Source organism: Papio anubis, chromosome 2 (genome assembly GCF_008728515.1).
Source record: "Papio anubis isolate 15944 chromosome 2, Panubis1.0, whole genome shotgun sequence".
Lineage (NCBI taxonomy): Eukaryota > Metazoa > Chordata > Mammalia > Primates > Cercopithecidae > Papio > Papio anubis.
In genome coordinates, this window is record NC_044977.1 from 135,893,291 (window position 1) to 135,919,076 (window position 25,786).

General features: G+C 38.6%; 1 protein-coding gene across 2 annotated transcripts in view; it reads right to left on the reverse strand.

The window, feature by feature from the left end:
• Positions 1-25,786, reverse strand: part of GMPS (guanine monophosphate synthase) — a 70,260-nt gene that overhangs the window by 9,914 nt on the left and 34,560 nt on the right. For both annotated transcript variants that reach the window (XM_003894924.2, XM_009201485.4), the window contains exons 4-12: positions 22,992-23,089; positions 20,652-20,755; positions 16,068-16,261; positions 15,673-15,838; positions 12,031-12,182; positions 11,054-11,227; positions 7,594-7,699; positions 4,356-4,471; positions 1,379-1,504 (exon numbers count right to left, since the gene is read on the reverse strand). In XM_003894924.2, the coding sequence (XP_003894973.1) occupies positions 1,379-1,504; positions 4,356-4,471; positions 7,594-7,699; positions 11,054-11,227; positions 12,031-12,182; positions 15,673-15,838; positions 16,068-16,261; positions 20,652-20,755; positions 22,992-23,089 (1,236 nt within the window). The remainder of the gene's footprint in view (positions 1-1,378; positions 1,505-4,355; positions 4,472-7,593; positions 7,700-11,053; positions 11,228-12,030; positions 12,183-15,672; positions 15,839-16,067; positions 16,262-20,651; positions 20,756-22,991; positions 23,090-25,786) is intronic.

Here is a 25,786-nt window from a genome sequence, read left to right on the forward strand (position 1 = left end):
TCCATAAAAAAATTTAAAAATTAGCCAGGCATGATGGTGCATGCCTGTAGTCCCAGCTACTTGGGAAGCTGAGATAGGAGGGTCGCTTGAGCCCAGGAATTCAGGGCTATAGTACACCATGATCACATCACTGCACTCCAGCCTGGGAGACAGGGCAAGACCCTGTCTCCAGAAAAAGAGGAGAAATTAACATACTATCTTATGTATTTTACTGGTTTTTAGCAGGTGATTGTATTTGGTATCTCCTTGAGTTGTGTGTGCTAGGCACTATGCCAGAAATTCACAGCTGAGGGCTAGGACTATGAAGAAGTCTTAGGATAAGAAATGCAGATTGGCCGGGCGCGGTGGCTCAAGCCTGTAATCCCAGCACTTTGGGAGGCCGAGACAGGCGGATCACGAGATCAGGAGATCAAGACCATCCTGGCTAACATGGTAAAACCCCGTCTCTACTAAAAATACAAAAAAAAATCTAGCCGGGCGAGGTGGCGGGCGCCTGTAGTCCCAACTACTCGGGAGGCTGAGGCAGGAGAATTCCGTGAACCCGGGAGGCGGAACTTGCAGTGAGCTGAGATCCAGCCACTGCACTCCAGCCTGGGCGACAGAGCTAGACTCTGTCTCAAAGAAAAAAAAAAAAAAAAAAAAAAGAAATGCAGATTATATTTACATACATTCAGGCTTTAGTACCCTGTCACCAGCACGTGATGCACCTTATCTGAGTCAAATATTATCTCTAATGCTTTTTGCCATAAAGTAAGTTTTGTCTGAAATTATGTTATTAGTCATTTTGCAAGTAGCATTTTATAATTGAGAACTATATTATTCTCATGTTCTTTTACAACTAGAAAGGCAGAATAAACACAAAAAACATCAGCAGAACATGTTCCCTAGCACAGGGAATACACAAGCTGAGAACAACACCTAAATGGTGTAACTTACATCTGGAGGCCTTCCTGCAGTTAAAGACTTCTAAAACCATAGTGTATTTCACATCTAGAAGGATAAATGACCTCTTGATCCCTGCCCTACATGGCAGAAATAAGCATGCCAACCCTATAGGAAAGAGCTGCTTTCAATATTTGCCTTTGGTTAGAGTTCACAGATGTTCCAAAACTACAAAATCTCAACCTATTTAGTTCCTGTAACTATTCACTCCCTAAACATTCTATAAAAAATTACCTTCTTATTTCTCTAAACTTGGTATATATACTTACATATTTCATTTTTCTAAGTAATCCTTATTTCAATATTAGTAGAAAGAGTGCTAGAACCCAGGAGACGGAGGTTGCAATGAGCTGAGATCATGCCACTGCACTCCAGCCCGGCCGTCTCAAGAAAAAAAAAAAAGTGTATCACTGACGAATGAATTCACACAACTCACCTGCACACCTACAGTTTTAATTGGCAGCAAGAAGGCATTCAGTGAATGCAGACTGGTAATTTGCATCAGCTTCTCCTGATCCTCTTCTGTTGTGCAGGCTTTGACTCTCTGTAATAGGGTATGTGGCTGAGAAAAACCAAATAGGCATTTTTTCAGTTTTAAGAAATAAGGTATTCACTCTTTTATTATCTACTACTATCTTATGTATTTTACTGGTTTTTAGCAGTGGATTGTATTTGGTATCTCCTTGAGTTGTGTGTGCTATGCACTATGCCAGAAATTCACAGCTGAGGGCTAGGACTATGAAGAAGTCTTAGGATAAGAAATGCAGATTATGTTTACATACATTTAGGCTTTAGTACCCTGTCACCAGCAAGTGATGCACCTTATCTGAGTCAAATATTATCTCTAATGCTTTTTGCCATAAAGTCAGTTCTGTTTGAAATTAATATAGCTTTACCTATTTCTTTATTTACCTGGTATATGTTTTTCCATTCTTTAATTTTCACTCCTCCTATCCCTAGGTATTAGTAATGCCTGTTATGAACAGACTATACTTTTCATATCTACTATTCTATACTAAACAGATTTTAGTTTTCAATCTAGTTTGACAGTCTATGTTTTAACTAGGGATATTAGTCCTTTTAATGAGTTATCAATATAGTTGAAGTTCATTCTACAATCTTATTCTGTAATTATCTATTTATCCCACTTTTTACTCTTACTCCTTTTTGTTGTCTTTTGAACTGGTGATTTCTCCCAGCTCATTTATTTCCTCTTTACCAATTTTGAAGTTAAATCCTCTATTTCTATTCTTGCAGTAGTTGCCCTTAAGTGTTAACAAGGATACTTAAAAGATAATCAATCTTCTGTCCTTCTGGCAAATAATACAGGCATCTTTGAATTCCTTAGCTCAAATCAATCCCTTTGTGGCTTACATGTTACTTCTGCTAAACATTGTTACATATTTTCTAATAAACAAGAACAAGTAGGTATCATTTTTACCTCTACTCCCAATTTTATAATTATTTTTATTATTTTATACAGTCCATGTTTGTTTCAGTTTTACTCATTTACCATTTTCTTTGCTTAGCATTCCTTCTTGTACTCACGACTTTCTCCTGGTATCCTGCTGTTTCTCCTGAAGTCAGTTCTTTAAAACAATGGTTCTCAGCCGGGCGCAGTGGCTCACACCTGTAATCCCAGCACTTTGGGAGGCCGAGGCAGGTGGATCACCTGAGGTCGGGAGTTCGAGACCAGCCTGACCAACATGGAGCAACCCCATCTCTACTGAAAATACAAAAGTAGCCAGGAGTGATGGCACATGCCTGTAATCCCAGCTACTCGGGAGGCTGAGGCAGGAGAATGGCTTGAACCTGGGAGATGGAGGTTGCAGCGAGCCAAGATCGTGCTATTGCACTCTAGCCTGGGCAACAAGAGCAAAACTCCATCTCAAAAAAAAAAAAAAAAAAAAAAAAAGTTCTCAACCCTAACTGCACAAATTACTTGGGATGCTCAGGTCCCATCTCAGACCAATTAAATTCTAGGGCTATATATCAAGACTAGTATACTTCAAAAGCAAGGGACTATTAGTAGTAAATTCTATGTAATCTCAAAATAACTTTATTTTGCCCTTGTTTTTAAAAGACAGTTCAGCTGTTCACTACAGTTAATTATTTTCTCTTAGCATTTTGAAGTCTTACCTTTACTGTTTCAGTATAATTTCCTGGGTAGGTAATTGATCTGTTCTCTGCAGCTGCTCTGTCTTTGGCAGTCTTTAATTTCTCTAAGATATGCTTACTAGGTGTCAAATTATTTCCCTTTATTCTGCTTGAGATATGTTACGTTTCCTGAATCTGAGCCATCATGTCTTTTACCAGTGTGGAGGAATTAATACATTTTTGTCTATTATTTCCTTCTGGACATATGTTAGCACTTGCCTTATCCTTCTATCTTAACCTTCTGTACCTATATTTTCTTTATGATGATTTGTACTAATTTCTGGATAATCTCTAAACAACTTTCTTTTAGTTCGTTAATTCTGTCTTTAAGCTGTTTTTCAGTTACTATTTTCATTCCCAGAACTTATTTTCAAATCTGCCCAGTTATTTTTAGTAGTCTCTTATACATTATTCTTATTATCAATAGCTTATTTCTATTTACTTTACATATTGCTTGTTAATTCCAGTAAAGTCCTGAGGGTCTTGTTCTGACAGTTTTTTCCCTTCTCATTCATGGTGCCATACTTATATATGTGATTTATATTTTTTATTATAACCTCATATTTGTTGGAATTCTATCTATGAGAATCCTTTGGGACCTAGGTGAAGATGTTCTAAAGAGAATCTGCATTGCTTCTTGCCTAACTCCCATAAGCACTACCAACCGAGATCCACTTTAAAATTCTTACGTTGCAATTTTCAGACCATACACATTACATAAATTAAAACCCCACATCTGTAGAATAAAGTAGACTGGGGAACTTTTCCATTCATCTTCAATTTGGAGCTAAAGTGTTGCATAGTGTGAAGATATCTGATCCAATCTCTGGCCCTTCTTGGACCCAGTCTCATACTCAGACACCTGTACATAAATGAAATTGTTAAAACCCAAATCCTAGACCACACAGGATTTGAAGCTGTCCTCAGAGGAGCAGACAGCTTTGGTTTCTTGAAATGATGCTCCCAATAAATTCCTGACTCAAAGGATTTCCCTTACTTTCTTGCAATACACATAAGACAGTGCTTTAAAATACTTCATCTGACATTTTTAGAGACTCAGGATATCCAGTCTTGTTTCGCTGGAAGGAAAAATGTATATATAAGAATATCCGTGGAATACTTTCTCCACAGTCATTTCAAAGGTTACATTGCTCCAAATTTTCAAATAATAAAACCCTAAAAAATTCATTATAAATGCTGGTATATAGTAAGAATCCATTCAATTTCTTGTAATGATTAGCTGTATCAAATATTACCTTTTTAACACTTGCAGAAAAATCAGCTACTATTTTCAAAATATTGTTGGTTTCAGGAAAGTCCTTACAAATATAAGGTTCTTCAGCACATATAACTCTGATTGCCAGGCCAGGACCTAAAGGTAAGAGTAAGTATTTAACATTAATGTTATATTTCCAATATAAAAATCTAATATAAAAATGCCACTATTTTCAAAATATAAAACCTTTCCAAAATTAAAATCCATCTGCCATCATAAGTATCCAAGTGTAGCTATTAGTTTCCCATTCAACTCAGCATTCTTTAGAATGCTTCAACATTCTAAAAATGTTGTAACATTTAGAATGCCGCAACATTTAAGTTATGCACACTTTTTAGTCTGCATAACTTTTCAGCATGTTAGTCTCTGTCCCTAAGTTTCTTCATCTATAAAACAGGATAATACTATCCTAGTTTCCATTGTGAGGCTCAAATAAGACAACATGTTTAATTCTCTCCCTATCATTCCTGTCTCTCTTTTTAAGAGATAGAGTCTTGCTCTGTCACCAAGGCTGGAGTGCAGTGGTGCAATTATTGCTGACTGCAGCGTCAAATTCCTGAGCTCAAGCAGTCCTCCCACCTCAGCCTCCTAAATAGCTGGGATTACAAGCACATGCAGCCGTGCCTGGCTAATTTTTTCAGTAAAGACAGGGGTTTCACTATGCTGTTCAGACTGGTCTTGAACTCCAGAAGCTCAGCTTCTGGAAATGCTGGAATTATAGGCGTGAGCCACTGACTGCACTTGGCCTATCCTATTTTTACAGTCCATGTATTAAGTATCACAAAATTATCCAGTTAATATTTTTAGTTTATAACATATGTGCCAATCTATTCAAAGTTTTTAATAAGGGAATTTTCCAACATATACATAAAGAGAACAGTATAATTAACCACCTTACTCATCATCCAACTTCGACTATCAATCTGATTTTTAAAATGGTATTATACTGTTAAAATATATACATAATCAAATAAATAATGTGAGTTTTTAATACCAAAAAATGTGAACTGGTATTTCTATTTTATTTTATTTTGACAGACTCTCATTCTATCACCCAGGCTGAAGGGCAGTGGGACAATTTGAGCTCACTGCAACTTCCACCTCCCGAGTTCAAGAGATTCTCCTGCCTTACCCTCCCCTAGCAGCCACCAGTAGTACCTAGTACAGGCATGCACAACCATGCCCAGCTAATTTCTTGTATTTTTAGTAGAGACTGGGTTTCACTGCGTTGGCCAGGCTGGTCTGGAACTCCTGACCTCAAGTGATCCGCCCGCCTAGGCTTCCTGAAGTGCTGGAATTACAGGCATGAGTCACTGCACTCGACTTCCATTTTACCAAACACTTAAAAGTTCGTAAAAACACAAGGTGTGCATAGACGTATGAAAAACTGGATTCTGCTGCTTTACTACAACAGAAGAGGCATCACTTGAGATGCCTAGTTGTAGGCAAAACCTCAGCTATGTCCATTAATTTCCTAGTCCATTCTTTACCTTTAGAATAAACAGCATATTTAAGATAGTTTTTAAAGTAGCAAAACAATTTTTGCTAATGAAATCTTACATAACAGACAACTCAACATACAAAGTAGATTTTTAAAACATCAAGTGAGTCTAGATGAAATAATGACCAAGGACATAGAACACTTGGCTTCCCTCCATTACATTCACAGACCATGTTTTTTTTTTTTTTTTCAAGATGGAGCCGTGCTCTGTTGCCGAGGTTGGAGTGCCGTGGTATAATCTCGGCTCACAGCAACCTCCGCCTCCTGGGTTCAAGCGATTCTCCTGCCTTAGTCTCCCGAGTAGCTGGAATTACAGGTGCCTGCCACCACACCTGGCTAACTTTTGTATTTTTAGTAGACTCAGGGGTACAGGCATGAGCCACATGCCAGTCCACAGACCATTCTTTGCCAGCATGCAGGTTAGGGACTAAAGATCTCAATCTGATTACTAGATTTGAGAACAAGTGCTAATCACCACATAGGTTACACATTTGTAAAGCTGTTTATGGAGCCAATATGATCATTAAGAGTATAAACTCAGAGCTAAAAATTATTGGGGATATAATTCTGGCTCCACTCCTTTCAATCTGTATAACTTTTGGCAAATTAGTTGCTTTCCCTAAGTTTCTTCATCTGTAAAACAGGATAATACTAGTTTTCACTGTGAAGATTAAATAAGACAATAAAAGTATTTAGCAGAGTGCCTAGCACATAGAGTACTCAAGAAATGTTGGCTATTATTCTGTTTTTCAATTCGATTAGGTCATTCTCCCAAATCATCCCCTAATCACTATTACAGTGAGCTAGAACCTGAGGTACAGACTTGCCCAACCTCTCAAGAAATAGTAACAAAAACAGGTTAAGACCTGCAGTCCTAACTTTAAACAAGTATCACCTCTAATTTTTTTCTATATGACAGCAAATGGAGTATTATTTGTTCAGGAATTAGTTACATTGTGCCAAGAAGAAGTGGTTCATCCATTCGAACAAGTCAGACATAGGACAAGGATTTTAAAGAGCTAAGTTTAAATCCTCACATCTTCCATGGAAAAGACTATGGTATAGTACAAAGAATATAACAAATCCTAGCTCTACTACTAGGACTGTGTGGCAATGTTATTAAAATATCTTTATGTCTTGGTTTTCTCATCTGATGGCAACATCAGATGCCAAACTCCCAAGGATAATGTAACACTGAAATCCAAAGACAGTGGAAAATGAGTATTTAATAAAATGAAGTAAATACAGTAGATACTCAAAAGATTTCAATTATTCCCTAACCATCCTTTCCTTTCTCTCATGTTACATATTCCCTGAGATGACAGATTATTTCAGAATTGTATGAATTGATTTTTCTTCAACATGAAGGTCTAAAGATGAATTAGGCCGGGCGCAGTGGCTCACGCCTGTAATCCCAGCACTTTGGGAGGCCGAGGTGGGCAGATCACGAGGTCAGGAGATTGAGACCATCCTGGCTAACACGGTGAAACCCCGTCTCTACTAAAATACAAAAAAAAATTAGCCGGGCATGGTGGTGGGCACCTGTAGTTCTAGCTACTCGGGAGGCTGAGGCAGGAGAATGGCGTGAACCCGGAAGGTGGAGCTTGCAGTGAGCCGAGATCGCGCCACTGCACTCCAGCCTGGGTGACAGAACGAGACTCTGTCTCAAAAAAAAAAAAAAAAGATGAATCAAACAAAATTCAATTCTAATTTTTACCTGGAAATGGATGCCTGGAAACTAACTCTTCTGGAAGTCCAAGTTCTCTGCCCAAAATTCTCACTTCATCTTTATGAAAATCTTTCAGAGGTTCTATTACTTTTCCCTACAGGGAGGAAAGAAGCCAACCAATACAAATTAGTAACCAAGATAACATGACAAACAAAGGGTAATAAATTATTGGCTTTTCCTGTTACCATTTCTCTTAACACTAACAGATTATTATTAAAAATGCATCTTTTAAAGTATTTATTCCTAAATGCCTATAAGGAATTAGATGAATATTTTAGTGCTATTATTTCTCTTTGAAGCACATTTTAAACATAAACTTTTTAGATATAAGTAAATCAGGGTAAACCAATCCATCATCTCTGATCTAGTTCTCATTAGAACACAAAGCAATTAGAAAATATACTAGTGTTCCAAAATTAAAATTCTCCAAATACTATCACTGAGAAAATGAAAAGACAACTCACAGAACTAGAGAAAACATTTGCAAATCATATATCTGATAAAAGATTTGTAACCAGAATATATAAAGAACATTTACAACTCAGTAATAAAAAGATCAATAAGTCAATTAAAAAATAAGCAAAGCTAATGGGTACTAGGCTTAATACCTGGGTGATGAAATAATCTGTATAACAAACCCCTATGACACAAGTTTACCTATGTAACAAGTTACAGTTACCTATGTAACTACACTTATACCCTTGAACTTAAAATAATTTTTTTTTAAAAAAGGGAACAAAGGATATGAAGACATTTCTCCAAGATACACAAATGGCCAATAAGCAAGAACATGCAAAAATGCTCAACATCATGAGCTATTAGGGAAATGCAAATCAAAACAACACTTCATATACACTAGGATGACTAACATTTTTATTTACTTTTTTTAAGACGGAGCCTCACTCCGTTGCTCAGGTGGGAGTGCAGTGGCACAATCTCGGCTCACTGCAACCTCTGCCTCCCAGGTTCAAGCAATTCTCCTGCCTCAGCCTCCAGAGTAGCTGGAACTACAGGCATGCACCACCAAACCTGACTAATTTTTTTGTATTTTTAGTAGAGACAGGGTTTCACCATGTTGGCCAGACTGGTCTCAAATTCCTGGCTTCAAGTGATCCATCTGCCTTGGCCTCCCAAAGTGCTGGGATCACAGATACGAGCCACTGTGCTGGGCCAGATGACTAAAATTTTTTAAAGTCAGATAACACATCCATAAAAAAATAGAAAATAACAAATTGTAAGCATTTGGAAAAACTGGAGTCCTTACGTACTTTTGGTTGGATTGTAAAATGGTGCAATTGCTATGGACAACAGTTTCCTCAAAAAAATTAAAAACAGAACTACCATATGATCCAACAATCCCAATTCTGGGCATATATCCAAAAGATAAACAAAAATGGATAATCAAAACGTGGCATATACCTATAGTAGTATATTACTCAGTCTGTTTTTTTGTTTTTGAGATGGAGTTTCACTCTTAATGCCCAGGCTAGAGTGCAATGGCAATCTTGGCAATCTTGAACCTCCAGGGTTCAAGCAATTCTCCTGCCTCAGCCTCCCAAGTAGCTGGCATTACAGATGCCCACCACCACGCCTGGCTAATTTTTGTATTCTTAGTAAAGACAGGGTTTCACTGTGTTGACCAGCTGGTCTCGAACTCCTGACCTCAGCTGATCCACCCGCCTCAGCCTCCCAAAGCACTAGGCATGAGTCACTGCACCTGGCCCATTATTCAGTCTTAAAAAAGAAGGAAATTCTGTCACATGCTACAACATGAATGAACCTTAAGGACATTATGCTAAGTGAAATAAGCAAGTCACAAAAAGGCAATACTGTATGATTTCACCTATATGAGGTATTTAAAGTAGTGAAACATAGAAACAGAAAGCAGAATGGTGGTTACCAGAGGGTGGGGGCCAGAGAAAAGGGAGAGTTGTTTTTTAACGGTATAGAGTTTGTTTTGCAAGATGAAAAGTTCTGAAGATCTGTTTTACAACAATGTGAATACACCTAACACTACTGAACCTTATACTTTAAAATAGTTAAGATGAGGCTGGACGCAGTGGCTCGCACCTGTAATCCCAGTACTTTGGGAGGCAGAGGTGGGTGGATCACCTGAGGCCAGGAGTTCAAGACCAGCCTGGCCAACATAGTGAAACCCCATCTCTACTAAAAATACAAAATTAGCCAGGCCTGGTGGCACACGCCTGTAATCCCAGCTACTTGGGAGGCTGAGGCAGGAGAATTGCTTGAACCAGGAGGCAGAGGTTGCTGTGAGCCAAGGTCACATGACTGCTCTCCAGCCTGGGCAATAGGGTGAGACTCTGTCTTAAAAAAAAAAAAAACACAAAACAGAGTTAAGATGGTAAACTTTATGTTATGTGATTTTGTGTTTTTTACAATAAGAAAAGAGATAACAACAAGTCTTGGTGAGGATGTGGAAAAATTTGAATCTCATACGTTTCTAGTGGGAATGTAAAATTGTATTGTCATTTCAAATAATAGTTTGGCAATTAATCAAAATGTTAAACCTTAAGACCTAACAATTCCACTCCCAGGCATATACCAAAAGAAATAAAAACACATATCCACAAAAACTTAAGACCAGTATTCATAGCAGCATTATTTACAACAGCCAAAAAGTAGAAATAACCCAAAAGCCTATCAACTGATCAATGGATAAATACAATGCATTATACCCATAAGATGGAATATTATCTGGCAATAAATAGGAATAAAGTTCTGATACATTCAGCAACATGGATGAACCTTGAAAACATTACGGTAAGTAAAAGAAGCTAGTCATAAAAGACCACATATTGGCTGGGCGCAGTGGGTCACACCTGTAATTCCAGCACTTTGGGAGGCCGAGGCAGGCAGATCATGAGGTCAGGAGATCGAGACCATCATGACTAACACAGTGAAACCCCGCCTGTACTAAAAATACAAAAAAATTAGCTGGGTGTGGTGGCGGGCGCCTATAGTCCCAGCTACTCGGGAGGCTGAGGCAGGAGAATGGCATGAAACCAGGAGGCAGAGCTTGCAGTGAGCCCAGATCGCGCCACTGCACTCCGGCCTGGGTGACAGGGCGAGACTCCGTCTCAAAAAAAAAAAAAAAAAGACCACATATTGTAGAATTCCATGTATATAAAATGTCCAAAATAAGCAAATCTATAGAGACAGAAATAAATTATTGGTTGGTAATTGCCTAGGGCTGGCAAGAAAGGAGGAAAGGAAGAGCTGGGGAGTGGGGGCAGGATGACAATGACAACAGGTAGAACAAGGAGTGACTGCTAATGGGTATAAGGTTCCTTTTTAAGGTAATGAAAATGTTCTAAAATTAGATGTGGTGATGGCTGTGCAACTCTGTAAATAATAGGAGGGAAGAGGAGGGAAGAAAGGGAGACCTTCCATGTATCTACTGTATGAAAAAGTTCTCATAAACTTTTACCTCCTCTCTCAACTTTCTGATGAGCTCTGTGTCATTGTGATGGGTTTTGATGAGTTCAGCTTTGCCACTTGCAACAAGGGATGCACTTTCAATTAGATCAGGCCGTAAAGTACCTTGGGCAAGGAAAACCTCCTCTGGTTTCAAGTTCATTTCCCCAATTACTTCATTGGCAATCTATAATCAACAGGAGTAAAACAGCCTTGTAAGAGAAAAATTTTTTTAAAAGCAAAAGTTTATACTTTCAGCTAAATCTCCTAGAGTCGTTTAGAAATACTGACCAGAAAATAAAATCCACCAAGCCCCAAAATAAACTCCTTTATGAACGTGTCCTTTAACATGATTCAAAAAGGTACGTGAGGCCGAGCACAGTGGCTCATGCCTGTAATCCCAGCACTTTGGGAGGCTGAGTGGAGTGCATCACTTGAGGCCAGGAGTTCGAGACCAGCCTGGCCAACATGATGAAACCCCATCTCTACTAAATATACAAAATTAGCAGCCAGGCATGGTGGCTCACGCCTGTAATCACAGCACTTTGGGAGGACAAGGCAGGTGGATCATGAGGTCAGGAGTTTGAGACCAGCCTGACCAACATGGTGAAACCCCGTCTCTACTAAAAATACAAAAATTAGCCAGGCGTGGTGGCACATGCCTATAATCCCAGCTACTCAGGAGGCTGAGGCAGGAGAATCATCACTTGAACCCAGGAGGAAGAGGTTGCAGTGAGCCGAGATTGTGCCACTACACTCCAGCCCAGCCTGGTGACACATCGAGACTCCGTCTCATAAAACAAACAAATAAACAAACATAAAACAGTTTCTACTGGTCAATATGATGACAATATACAGTAAAACTCTCAGCCATATAAGAAAAAGGAAAAAATTAGCAAATTTGGTTATTTGATATAGTGACAAGGAAAAACAAATACAAAGATTCACATCAAAAACAGTACATGTTGAGGATATTAAAAACAAAGGTACCTTAACAAAAGTATCCCCAATGATTTTTCTTTTCTCTTCAGGACTTGTGGTCATATTTAACGTTTTGCTAATTCTTTTCCGTGGGGTTCTATCTTCATCTGATATTGGTAGGGTTGTTGTTCCATTGTAGAAAGAATGAGCAGCATTTATCACTAGAGGAAAGGGGAGAAGCATTTGAAATTGGTATAACATGTTTTTTTAATCAAAAATAACAAGTCAAACTACAGAAAGAAAAGTTTATTTCTTTTCCAGGCTGAAGAACAGTCCATGGTTCCTTTGATCTCCCCTAAATCTGCCTACAAATTTCAATAAACTATCAATGTTCAAGAATTACTGGCCAGGCCTGATGGCTCACACCTGTAATCCCAGCACTTTGGGAGGCCGAGGCAGGCAGATCACGAGCTCAGGAGATCGAGACCATCCTGGCTAACATGGTGAAATCCCATCTCTACTAAAAATACAAAAAAGTTAGCCGGGTGTGGTGGCGGGCACCTGTAGTCCCAGCTACTGGGGAGGCTGAGGCAGGAGAATGGCGTGAACCCAGGAGGCGGAGCTTGCAGTGAGCCGAGATCGTGCCACCGCAATCCAGCCTGGGCCACAGAGCGAGACTCCATCTCAAAAAAATAAATAAATAAATAAATAATTAAAAAAAAAAAAAAAAAACTATCAATACATCCTGAGTAAAAGAATTCAGATACAGGCACTTATTAAATGTTGTTTCTGTGAGAATCTCCTGGCATTTAGATCTAGGGCCATGACATCACAAATTATGCTGATTAGGACTGGCACAGTGGCTCACGCCTGTAATACCAACACTTTGGGAGGTCAAGTTGGGTGGATCACTTGAGGTCAGGAATGTGAGACCAGCCTGGCCAAAATGGCAAAACCACATCTCTATTAAAAACACAAAAATTAGCTGGGTGTAGTAGCACATGTCTGTAATCCCAGCTACTCGGAGGCTGAGGCAAGAGAATTGGTTAAACCTCGGAGGCAGAGGTTGCAGTGAGCCGAAGTCGTGCCACTGCATTCTGGCATGGGCAACAGAACAAGACTCCACACAAAAAAAATAAAATTATGCTGATTATTTTCCCTCTGTTCAGTGCTTCATCAGAGCAACAAGCAAACGCCACAGCAAGAAGCATAGCCCCAAAGGAATCAAAAGCACTGGTTCCTAAACAGAATCAAAGTCGTTTGGAATCACACACTAGTGTCTTGTAAAATTGATATTTATGAACACACGTTTAACAATCCTTGGCTTTTTATTTAACGACAGGAAACTAAAAACTGACTAAGATCTCTATTTGCTAATAAAACTTAGCTACTGGAGGCCTTCACTGTAAGATGACAAGGCAGCTTGCTATTTCATTGTGGAAAACCCAGTGAATTTGTAGGTCTTTCCTGAACCTGGTCAACTATCCAGAGAAGACGTATCTACTCTCCTGCCTATTGGCATTCTGGCAGTTGAACAGAAGAAGTGGTAGCAAAAGGGAGTTGCCATTCAGGATAGAGACTTTTACTTCATCCTGTTCTTAATGTAGAGTCTTACCTCCACCCTCAACTATGCCTGGTATTAGTAGGCTCAAGTCCAGAACCTCTCTTGTTTAGCCTTTCTAGAGAATATATCCACAGTGTTCTGATGGGGAAGGAGAGTGCAGTTTGCTCCTGTGCTAAGGAAAAGGATCTGCTTCTCAGATATTTAATCCATTTTAGGCTAACCCAGAGACCAATGACCCAAAAAGAACCCAATGATTCAAATTCCTGAGCCTCCTCAGAAGTCTACGGCACAAATCAGCTTGCTTTTTGTTGGCTTCCTTCCCACCCCACCCCAAGGTTGTGAATTCCTTCATTCTGCTATGTCAGTTACCAGGGACAGATCCAGGTTTTACAATTTGAAGGCCTCCTTCAAGAAACAGAACAAGGCCGGGCGCGGTGGCTCAAGCCTGTAATCCCAGCACTTTGGGAGGCCGAGACGGGTGGATCACGAGGTCAGGAGATCGAGACCATCCTGGCTAACACGGTGAAACCCCGTCTCTACTAAAAAAATACAAAAAACTAGCCGGGCGAGGTGGCGGGCACCTGTAGTCCCAGCTACTCGGGAGGCTGAGGCAGGAGAATGGCGTAAACCCGGGAGGCGGAGCTTGCAGTGAGCTGAGATCCGGCCACTGCACTCCAGCCTGGGCGACAGAGCGAGACTCCGTCTCAAAAAAAAAAAAAAAAAAAAGAAAGAAACAGAACAAATAAGATGTTAAAAATCTTAAGTTATACTGGGATGGCTACCAAGTACTTAACTATACACAGAAATAATTGCAAACCACATATATACCTCTAAACCCATACTAAGCACATCCCCAGCTCATCTTTGTCTTAGCCTGATCTCAAAATGCCCACGGCCATTCCAGCACCACCTAACAGAGAACAAGTTAGAGTTGAAAGAAAATAAACAACTACAAATTATCAAAATATCTTACTTGCAAATTTCACAAAAACATATGACCATGTGAAGATACCATTGGGGACCTTCCCAGGATGCTGGGAGAGACCTCCCTAGCTTAAACAGAGAAAATCCACCTCTACCCATCTGCTTTCTACTTCCCAACATTTTATTGAAAGCATCTGTCTGCTATCATCTCCTCTATCCCTCGTCCTTATGGTATTACACTGTTTTATGCTTTTACTGTTATTTTAGAGAAGTTTCAAAGAAATAGATTCATGTTCACATCATGCTTACCTACAAGTCTTCATTTTATTCAGATTTTTGGTATCAATTCCAATTAATTCAATAATATGTACAATAACTTGTATCATTAAACTACTGACCTCATTTCATTATAACTATCAATTGCACCTTGTTTTTAAAAAGTATAAAAGGTATCTACAAAAGTAAATGTTATTAAGGACTAAGAAATTTATTAGTGGCCCTTTAAAAAAAAAAAAGTAACTATAGAATCTTCACCTCTCCCGCAATAAGCTTTCCTGTTTGCAAAATAATCTGTATATCCACACCTAAGGAGGGTTTGGGTAGCCTCGTGCTATATAAATATCATGAAATAGAGTGGGAAAAGATAATTTCTTTTTCTTTTTTTTGAGATGGAATTTCACTCTTGTTGCCCAGGCTGGAGTGCAGCAGCATGATCTCTGCTCACTGCAACCTCCACCTCCCAGGTTCAAGAGATTCTCCTGCCTCAGTCTCTCGAGTAGCTGGGATCACAGGCGCCCACCACCAAGCCTGGCTAATTCCTTGTATTTTTAGTAGAGATGGGGTTTCATCATGTTGGCCAGGCTGGTCTCAAACTCCTGACCTCAGGTGAGCCACCCACCTTGATCTCCCTAAGTGCTGGGATTACAGGCGTAAGCCACCGCGCCTGGCCAGGAAAAGATAATTTCAATAGCGAATGACTAGAAGAGAACTGAACAGTAGCTGGAAAATGTTAACTTATCAATCTATGTATAAAATTAGCAGAATCAATAGTTTAAAAATTTATACTGAGACCTCTCTTACACCAGAGGTAATTGTAAAAATGAAAAGCATTTTCAACCTTGGCATACTGAGAAAACGGTAATTGTGCTCACTTAAACCATAAGACTAGATTTGATTACACAAGTCCTAACATGTAAGTTAACTTTTCTGGGGTTCTTCAATACCTTTGACCTGAATTCCAAGCTTTTTGAGGGCCTCTTCAACAGACTGGCTTTCTCGTTTTCTCATAAAGCCATTATCAATGTGTACAGCAATGACTTGATCTTGGTTCAAAGCACGATTTAGCAAAGCTGTACAAACTGTTGAGTCTACTCCACCACTGAGTAAAACCTACGGGGTAAAATGAAAAATCAAACTAAGCAAAACAAGCAAAAAAGAAAATAAACACTATCAGCTTAAATCGTTACCTAAAAGCGCTATTTATATCAAAGATATGCATGGTGACTGGAAAAACACTCTAAAATTATAGAACATTTAAGGGCTGTGTTGAGGACTCTAGCTCCTGGATTCCACCATTATTGATATAAATTTGTAGACTTCTAGATAATAAATTGCTTACCAAAACTTTTGACGTGCCTACTCTCTCTTTGATCTCTCGAATGCACTCAAGTTCTCTGTTCTGCACCGTGAAGGTTCCACTGCACCCAGCTATATCATAAAGGAAATTCTTCAGTATTACTTTTCCATTTTCTGTAAGGCCAACTTCAGGGTGGAACTGTGCTCCATATAATTTTTTAGATTCATTTGCTATACCTTTATAGAGAAAATAGTCACAAATTAAAATTTTTTCATGCTGAAAAGACTCAAGCAATAACCACAATTAATTTCTCACAATCTCTGCCTCTATGGTTTAAATTTTTTTTTTTTTTTTGGAGACAGAGTCTCACTATGTCACCCAGGCTGGAGTGCAATGGCATGATCTCGGCTCACTGCAACCTCCGCCTCCAGGGTTCAAACAATTCTCATGCCGCAGGCTCCCAAGCAGCTGGCATTACAGATGTGTGCCACCACACCCAGCTAATTTTTTGTATTTCTAGTACAGATGGGGTTTCAATATGTTGGCCAGGTGGCCTCGAACTCCTGGCCTCAAGTGATCCACCTGCCTCAGCGTCCCAAATGCTAGGATTACAGGCATGAGCCACTGCTCCCAGCCAATTTTATTTTATTTTATTTGTTTTTTTCTTTTGTTTTGTTTTGTTTTGTTTTAAGACGGAGTCTCACTCTGTCGCCCAGGCTGTAGTGCAGTGGTGCGATCTCGGCTCGCTGCCACCTCTGCCTCCCACGTCCAAGCGATTCTTCTGCCTCAGTCTCCCGAGTAGCTGGGACTACAGGTGCCTGCCACCACGCTCAGCTAATTTTTTAAATATTTTTAGTAGAGACGGGGTTTCACCATATTGGCCAGGCTGGTCTTGATCTCCCGACTTTGTGATCCATCTCGGACACCCAAAGGGCTGGAATTACAGGCGTGAGCCACCGAGCCTGGCCTATTTTATTTTTTAGGCAGGGTATTTACTGCTCTGTCACCCAGGCTGGAGTGCAGTGGCGTAATCATAGCTCACTATAGTCTCGATCTCCTGGGCTCAAGTGATCCTTTCACCTCAGCCTCCTAAGTAGCTGGAATGACAGGTGCGTGCCACCACACTCAGCTAATTGCTAAATATTTTGAAGAGATGGGGTTTTATCCTGTTGCCTTGCTGAACTCCTGGGCTCAAGGAATCCTCCTGCCTTGGCCTCCCAAAGTGCTGGGATTATGGGTGTGGGCCACTGCACACAGCCTTCTTCCTCTATAAATGTTAAAACTGATATGTCTCACTGGATTTTTAGCTATAGAAAAAATAAATACATAACAAAGACAAAAACTACATTGCTGTAACCTTTCTTTATAAAGGTCTTTCTTGACACAGCAATTAATGGGCTAGAGGACGGTACATTAAGTCCCACACAGAGATTATTTAACAGTATTCTCACCTCTCCACCCAAGTTACTTCAGTTGCCTTGCCTATCTAGTGCATTGATAATTCAGTTTTGGTTCTCATGTTGCACATGGCTTTCAAATGCATTGTACAGCTACCAAGTTCTCATATTAAAAGAATCTCATATATCAGACTTGTCAGAATATACTGTTTCTTTCTTGACTACTATTAACCACAAATATATATTCACCTACTTGACTAATGTGTTTCCAGCAAATATTACCTACGGGGCAATAGATGTTAGGCTAGGTATTTTACATGTGCATGTGTTACCCCTATTTTATGGCTCTGAGATATCGAGAAACTTGTATGAACTCTCAGGTAATTAAGTAACTAAATCAGGCCTGACAGGCTCCCTAACTCATACTCATTCTACTATACCACAGTACTTCACACCTTATTTGGCTCTCAGGATACCACTCTCTTGGTTTACTTATTTTACTGTCTATTCCTTCTGAATCTCCTTTGCTGGTTCCTCTCCATCTTGCCCATCTCTATACATGGAAGTTACTCAGTCCTCAGCCCTTAAATCTCTTTTCTAAACATTGAGAGATCTCACACTCTCATCACCTTAAAATTCTGTCTGTATGCCGGTAGACTCCCAAATTTATACCTCCAGTCCAGTTTTCTCCTCTGAAGTCCAGGCTCACATATACAACTGCCTACTCAGCACCTTTGTTTTGATGTTTAATACAGCACCTTGAATTTAATATTGCAAACTCAAACTCCTGAGGTCTTTCCAATCAGGTAATTAGAAACATTTTCCTTTTGGTTCCTCAGGCCAAAAAACTTGGGAGTTAAAACTTGATTCTACTTTTTCTTCCTCACTCCATATTCAATCTAACAGTAAATCTTGTGTCTCTCCCTTCAAAACAGTGGAATCCAATCACTCCTAACAACGTCTACCTCTATTACCCTAGTCCTGACAACTTCCACCTCTGTCAACCTGGTCCTAACAACTTCCTCTTCTACTGCTATAAAAAAAACCGGGTTCTTTTCCCATAACCAGGAAAAGTCAGGCACGCAGACACTTTGAAAGGTAAGAAGTAATGGAATTTATTGAGAAAAAAGGAAAAATCTCTCAGCAAAGTGGAAGGCTTCCTGTTAACAGGCCCCCATCTCACAGATTGAATCCCAGGTCACCACACAGGAACAGGAAAGGCCAGGCTCCTCCCTCCTGCAAAGGGTGAGAACTTCCTGTGGCTCTACCCTGTTCTCCCAGTAGGCAGGCTGGTGGGAGATTCTCCAGGTACCCTCCCCTTTTATCTTCCTCCTGCATCTATCACTACTATCTTGATCCTGACAACACTGTCTCTCTCCTGGTTACTACAATAAATTCCTAGCTCGTCTTCTTGCTTCTCTTTCACCCTGTATCTTTTCTCCTCATCACAGCTTAATCCTGAAATTAGATCACATCTCTCCTTCATTTAAAACCCCACCTCACTATGAGTAAAGCCAAAGTATAGGAGTGGCCAAAAGGTCCCGTGTTCTGGCATCCAACTACTTCTCTAACTTCACCTTCTTTCACTCTCCCCGTCATGCTTACTCTGCTCCAACCACGTGGATTCCTTGCTGCTCCTCAAATATGGTACCCACCCAGGATCTCTACTGCTGTTTCCTCTTTCCCCAAATATCCAAAAAGGTTAGCACTTATTTTCTTCGTGTCCAGTGTCATCTTATAGGAACGCCTTCCCTGAATAGCCCATAAAATTGCAACAACCCTAATCATACATATTCCTGAATATCCTCTTCCCCCTTAGTTTTTCAATATAAACACTATCTGACTCTGACATATTCTGTATTTCTTTATTGTTTACTTTCCTTTTTTTCCAGTGTTAAACAAGAATTTTTGCTATATTGGTTTTAGGTTTTGTTTTAAGAGAGGGGGTCTTGCTCTGTTGCCCAGGATGGAGTGTAGGGGTGCAACCACAGCTCAACACAGCCGTGACCTCTTAGGATCAAATGATTCTTCTACCTCAGCCTCCTGAGTAGCTAGGACTGCAAATGTGCATCACTACACCTGGTTAATTTTTTTTTAATTATTTTTATGCAGAGATGGAGTCTCACTATGGTGCCCAGGCTGGTTTCGAACTCCTAGTCTCAAGCTATCCACCTTCCACAGTCTCTCAAAGTGCTGAGTCACAGACTCTCAAGTGAGAGTCACCACACCTGGCCTGTTTTATTCATTGCTAAATCCTTGACACCTAGAACTGTGCACGACACATAAGTACTCAAATGTTTGTTGGATGAATAAAAATACACAAGCCTATCTACCACTGTTGATCTTTTTTTTATGAAGTAAAACCATTCTTGAGCATTCCTATGCTAAAGTCGGTTGAGTAACTGCAGGCAGTTTACTAAATTCAGCATATCCATGACAAATCTTTTTTTCAACTTATTATTTAGCTGTGGCATCTCAAAGAGAACTTTATTGATAAACCCACCTTTTTCTTTCACTGACTTCCAGGACTATTAGTGACCATTTACATTATTCAGGTAAGCAAGTCAAAACCCCAAACAGCCAGAAAGTCAATTTCCCTTCCTCAAAAAAGTAGAGAACAAAATGGTTTAAGAGCATGGGTCAGCAAACTTTCTGCAAAGGACTAGAGAGTAAATAGTTTAGGCTCTGTGCAACATATACAGTCCCTGTATTTTATTATAACCCTTTAACAATGTAAAAACATTCTTAGCTCCTGGACATTAAAAAAAGGCAAAAGACGAGATTTGACCCACAAGTCACAGTTTGCCAACCCTGGTTCAGGGAAATCTCTTGAGTACTTATTTGGGTGCTATGGGCTATGTATACCTAAGAAAGGAATAAAAGACAAGTAACTCTGAATATAGTATAGTAGGAAGAGAGCAAGTTCTCAAATTTTTCCTGAGTCATAAAAGTATAGTGTTTTATGTTTGAGAAGCTTATATTAGGATGAACATTTTTCAAAGTATTTCAAAGCAAACAGTAAACCAGTAAGTGAGAGACTTCTGGATAATCCTCCTATTATTAAATTCCCTTCATAACAGTTAATCCTACATTCATTATTATCTTTTAAAAAAGAGAAGAAAAATCAGAAGAAAAAGGAAAAATCAAAGAGTACCTCATACAGAAGCATATGCTTACTCTTCAGATAAAGTTTTTAAAATGAACTCTGCAAAACTTTTAGAATTTTCACCTGCTACTATGTTTCCAGAACGTGCCACAACCTTGAATCCATCAGCTACTTTGTCTACACTATCTCCATGTGTAAGCAAAACAACTTCTTCCTTCTGAAGGCCCCTAAACATACAAAAAATAAAACACACAAATATCTTAATTAAAAACATGATTCCTGGGTTCTTTTGTTTTAGAAACACAAGCTTGCCACACATGATTAGAAAAACAGAAAAAAGTGACAATGGAATACTGCTAGCATTCAGATATTATGTCCATTACAAATAAAGCCAATAAAAAACAATAAATCTTTAAAAAGGCAATCCATAAAAACTGGAAGGAAACTAGAACAAATAAATATATGTAGTTGCTAGTATAACCAGACACCCAGGAATAATTTTAAGAGAGTATAGAACAATAATTTCAACATTATATATCTGTTGAGATTTATGTTAAGAACAGAGGTATTTCAAAGATCTTAACACTTCATTCGGTAGTCTTATGTAAGTAGTAATAGGACTCAGTACTAAAACTATTATCCTGTAACTGTAAGTACAGTATAGATACAGGCATATGGTAGGTTAAAACAAATAATATAATTAGCAATCAACATTTTCAGCTTAAGAGTAAGGAGATACAAAATCAAAAGAGTTAGGTAAAAACCCTATAATCTTTCATTTTAACTGGAAAGAAGTATACACTAATGATTCTGTTTTCTAATTCTAAAAGACTAGGTACTGCCCAACTCTGTTATCTGGAAGTCCTAGAAACAATTACAACCCAGTACCAATGTGGACCTCTAGTGCCAAACAAATTAATGATACTTAGTTAAGAAAGTGTTACTTAAGAGATTTAAGTAACATTAATCAAATGTAATATGTAGACTTTCTCTGGACCCTGATTCAAACAAATCAACCATAAAAATATACTGTTTATGTTATGGAAAACAATGTAAGAACTCAATATTAAATAATATTAAGGCATGGCCAGGTGTGGTGGCTCATGCCTGTAATCCCAGCACTTTGGGAGCCCGAGGCAGATCACCTGAGGTCAGGAGTTCAAGACCAGCCTGGCCAATATGGTGAAACTCAGTCCCTACTAAAAATACAAAAAAATTCGCCTATAATCCCAGCTACTCAGGAGACTGAGGTGGGAGAATCACTTGAACCTGGGAGGTGGAGGTTTCAGTGAGCCAAGATCATGCCACTGCACTCCAGCCTGGGCATGCGACACAGCGAGACTCCATCTCAAAAAAAAAAATTAAATTAAATTACAAAATAAATAATAAACATTAAGGAATAAAAATGTAAATTAAAAATAAAGCAAGAAGATAAAGTACATTAATGCCAAAAAGATATTTTGGGGTTTGTTGTTGTCATCATTGTTTAGGAATAGTATAGGTTGTGATAGAGTCTCAGAATTTTAGAACTAGAAAGACAAAAATGTCAAATCTTAACCAAATCTTTATGTTTAAAGCTTCTTCTGGTATATCACAAACAAGATTCCTGAAATGGTTCTCAAGATTAGTCACATGAAATAAGGATGAGTGTATGTGTCAACACCTCTCCATTATGAAGCTGAACAAACACTGGCTTTCAAACTCATTTTGGCAATAACTTCAGTTTAAAAAATTATTCTGAGCAACCTTGGCTTTTTTATTAATCTTCCTTTGAAAAATAGTAATCTTCGGCAGGGCACGGTGGCTCATGCCTGTAATCCCAGCACTCTGGGAGGCAGAGGTGGACGGATCACGAGGTCTAGGAGTTTGAGACCAGCCTGGCCAATATGATGACACCCTGTCTCCACTAAAAATACAAAAATTAGCCGGGTGTGGTGGCTCACACCTGTAGTCCCAGCTACTCGGGAGGCTGAGGCAGAAGAATCGCTTGAACCCAGGAGGCGCAGGTTGCAGTGAGCTGAGATGGTGGCACTGCACTCCAGCCCGGGTGGCAGAGCAAGACTCCGTCTCAAAAACAAAACAAAAAAAAGAAAGAAAAAAACAAAGAACAACAAAAAAAAAAGAAAAAGAAAAAAAGAAAAAGAATAATAATCTTTAAAAACAGATCAAAGAGTGAAAAGGGAAAATACAAATGTTGGTATCACTATATATGATTCCAAATAGGGTTCCACAACTGCACAGGTGTTTTCAAATTTCTTAAATACCTTCCTTACTCCCTATTAACATCACCACCATCCCATGTTGTCTTGACACTCAACTGGAAGGCAAACGTGACAATTACACTTGTGGTCACTACTATACCCTTAATTTTGTTTATGAATTATAGAATCTCCAATTGTGAAAAATAACAGTATCAACTTTAAATTAATTACTACTGTTCTTATTCATCTAAAAATGTAATACCTGAATAATGAACATGTATTATCCACACTAATGTTGAAAACTCCATCTTCTCTAACACTTTTTTTGTGCACAGTACCTCCAAATACCTTATTCATCATCTGTTCAAAGAAAAAAATTAATGTTAATAGAAACAAAAGAAAAATACCCATTTTGTTATACTGATTTAATAATTTATATTATTTCTTTTCAGAACACCTGATATATCTGTATCCCCAAAATAAAAGGAGTTTAATAAATGTAGATCATTTGGTATTGTTATATATAACTATACAGTTATTAACAGGCATTGTTATAAAACAAAATTGGATTCAAAATTTGACCTGCGGTTAAGTTTTGTTAAACACTGGCAGATTTTCCACTTAGTGTACTTTAATGAATTCATCTGCTTAAAAATAGATATCTTAATTACTTACATCTGAGTTTGATTTAAAAGCATTTTAAAAGGTATTCTGAGTTTGGAAAAAGCTACAGCAAACAACAAGAACCTTGTACCAGAACAAGAATTAGACAATAAATTTCTCCAAGCTATTTAAATCTTTGGCTCCAAAGGAACAGTCTGAAAGCCTGCCGGAGGCTGTGTGCTGTAAAGATGCGAGAAGCAGGAAAATCTGGCCTTTCAGTTAAGCTCATCTGTTCAAGTCCCATAGGCTTATAGACCGATTTCAAATGGTCTCTTCAATTCAGCACCTCCTCTGTTAATCAATCTTCTTTTCTTATTTATCATTTACATGTCCCAAACTTCCCACCTCAGATAAATATACACAAGATTTTTGCAAACATTAAATCTGCAGTGATATAAACACTCCCACTCATCTTAGTGTATCTGTTCCACAACAGGTATCAGAAGATATCTGCCTTAATCATGTGTAATGCAGGTTGACCCAGCCCCTGACAGAAAATAAGACAGACTTAAATAAATGTTCATTCTTGTAACTCAGAGTAGCATATTCTTCAAAACCATTACCAAACGGTGCCCTCTACATTCTCCTTTTAGGTATTCACAATACACTGTCCCACAATAAAGGTTTGCGTTCGCTCCAGCAGGAAAGGACACCTGCTAGCACTTGTTTAACACAGTATTTGTCAAACTAAAGACTCAGAAACAAAACTCTTTACTGTAGCACATTAACTAACATGCAGTTTAAGAAACATTGCTACGGCCTAATCAGTTCCCTTGACTCTAGTCTTGCCCATCTTCCAGCAATGTTCTAGAGACCTACCAATGTTAGCTACTACAGTATAAAGATGATTCTGTTAGTCTATGATTAAATTCTTCATTAGCGCTCTAGCATCTACAGCAAGGGTTGGTAAACTTTCTGTAAAGGGCCAGAGAAAAATATTAGCCTCTGCAGGCCCTACTGTGTCTGTACCAACTATTCAGTTCTTGCCACTGTAGCTCAAAAGCATCCATAGACAATACTTATAAAGAAATGGGTGTGACTGTTCCAATAAAACCTTATTTATGGACACAGACTTGAATTTTATTTTCACACATCACAAAATATAATTTTTTTCAATTTCCCAATCATTTAACAACGTAAAAAAATCATTCTTTGCTTGCAGGTCATGCAAAAACAGGGGGTAGGCCAGATTTGGTCTATAGGCCATAGTTTACTGACGCCTGGTCTACAGGATAAAATCCAAGTTCCTTATATTAAACACAAGACTTCCTTACCTGACCCTTGTCTAATTTTTCGTTTCACCTTCCCCCTCATTTTCTACTCCAGTCCATTCGAACTAGAGTGATTATCAAAACAGACTATGTTCTCTCCTCCCTGTCTTCAGGTCTCTTTACAGCCCAAGGGCCATAGCAAAGTATATGGCCAGTATGGATTCCTGATAAACCCCGAGGTTCTAACTGCCTCAAGGAATCCCATATAGTACTCCAGGTCCACCATCCAATCAGATCAGCTCCTCTTATCTTTCTTATATATCAAAGTTTTCTAAGTTTTAGAATGAGAAGGGAGAAAGGGAAGGAAATTCTGCCCAATAAAAATAATTTGACAAAATCTTGTGAGAGTATATAAAAAGCCAAGTGAAACCATAAAGAGTGAAGAGATAAGTCACAATCCAGAAGGTATCTGCAATAATATATAGTTGGGAAAAGTTTAGTATCCAGAATATATAAAGGCTCCCACAACACAATAACAAAGCCAATTTAATATAAAAATGAACAAGTAGCTATAGTAAAGCAGACACAAATGGCAAATAAACATACGAATCTTACAATAACAAGGAAAATTAACTTTGAGACTACAATGTGACCCCCATTTAATACCTTTGCAGATAAGAAAATACAAAAAGAAATCTAATCATGTCAAGGGTTGGCAGGGATATAGAGCAGAAGATGTTTTTATATATTGTTGTGGGAACATAAATTGAGGGAAAAAATTATCATTTACCTAGTGAAGCTGAAAATGTACATTATGACCCAGCATTCCTACTGCCAGTTACCCTGGAGAAAATTTTGTGTATGTATAACACCAGAAAACAAGTACAAAAATATTCATGGCAATATTGTCTAAATAGAAAAAAACTAGAAAGCTAACAGTATGAACACTGGAATGTAAAAGTACCATGCTATATTCAAACAAATTCAATAGTGAAAATGAATAATTTACAGTAAAATGTACTAACATGAACGAATCTCAAAACCAAAGTTGAAAATAATACACGTAGTATGACTTCACTTATATATAGGTCAATAGACAAAACAAATATATTATTTAGGAATACAAACATACGTATAAAACTATAAAAAAAAGAAAGGGAATGAATAATAAAATTCAGGAAAG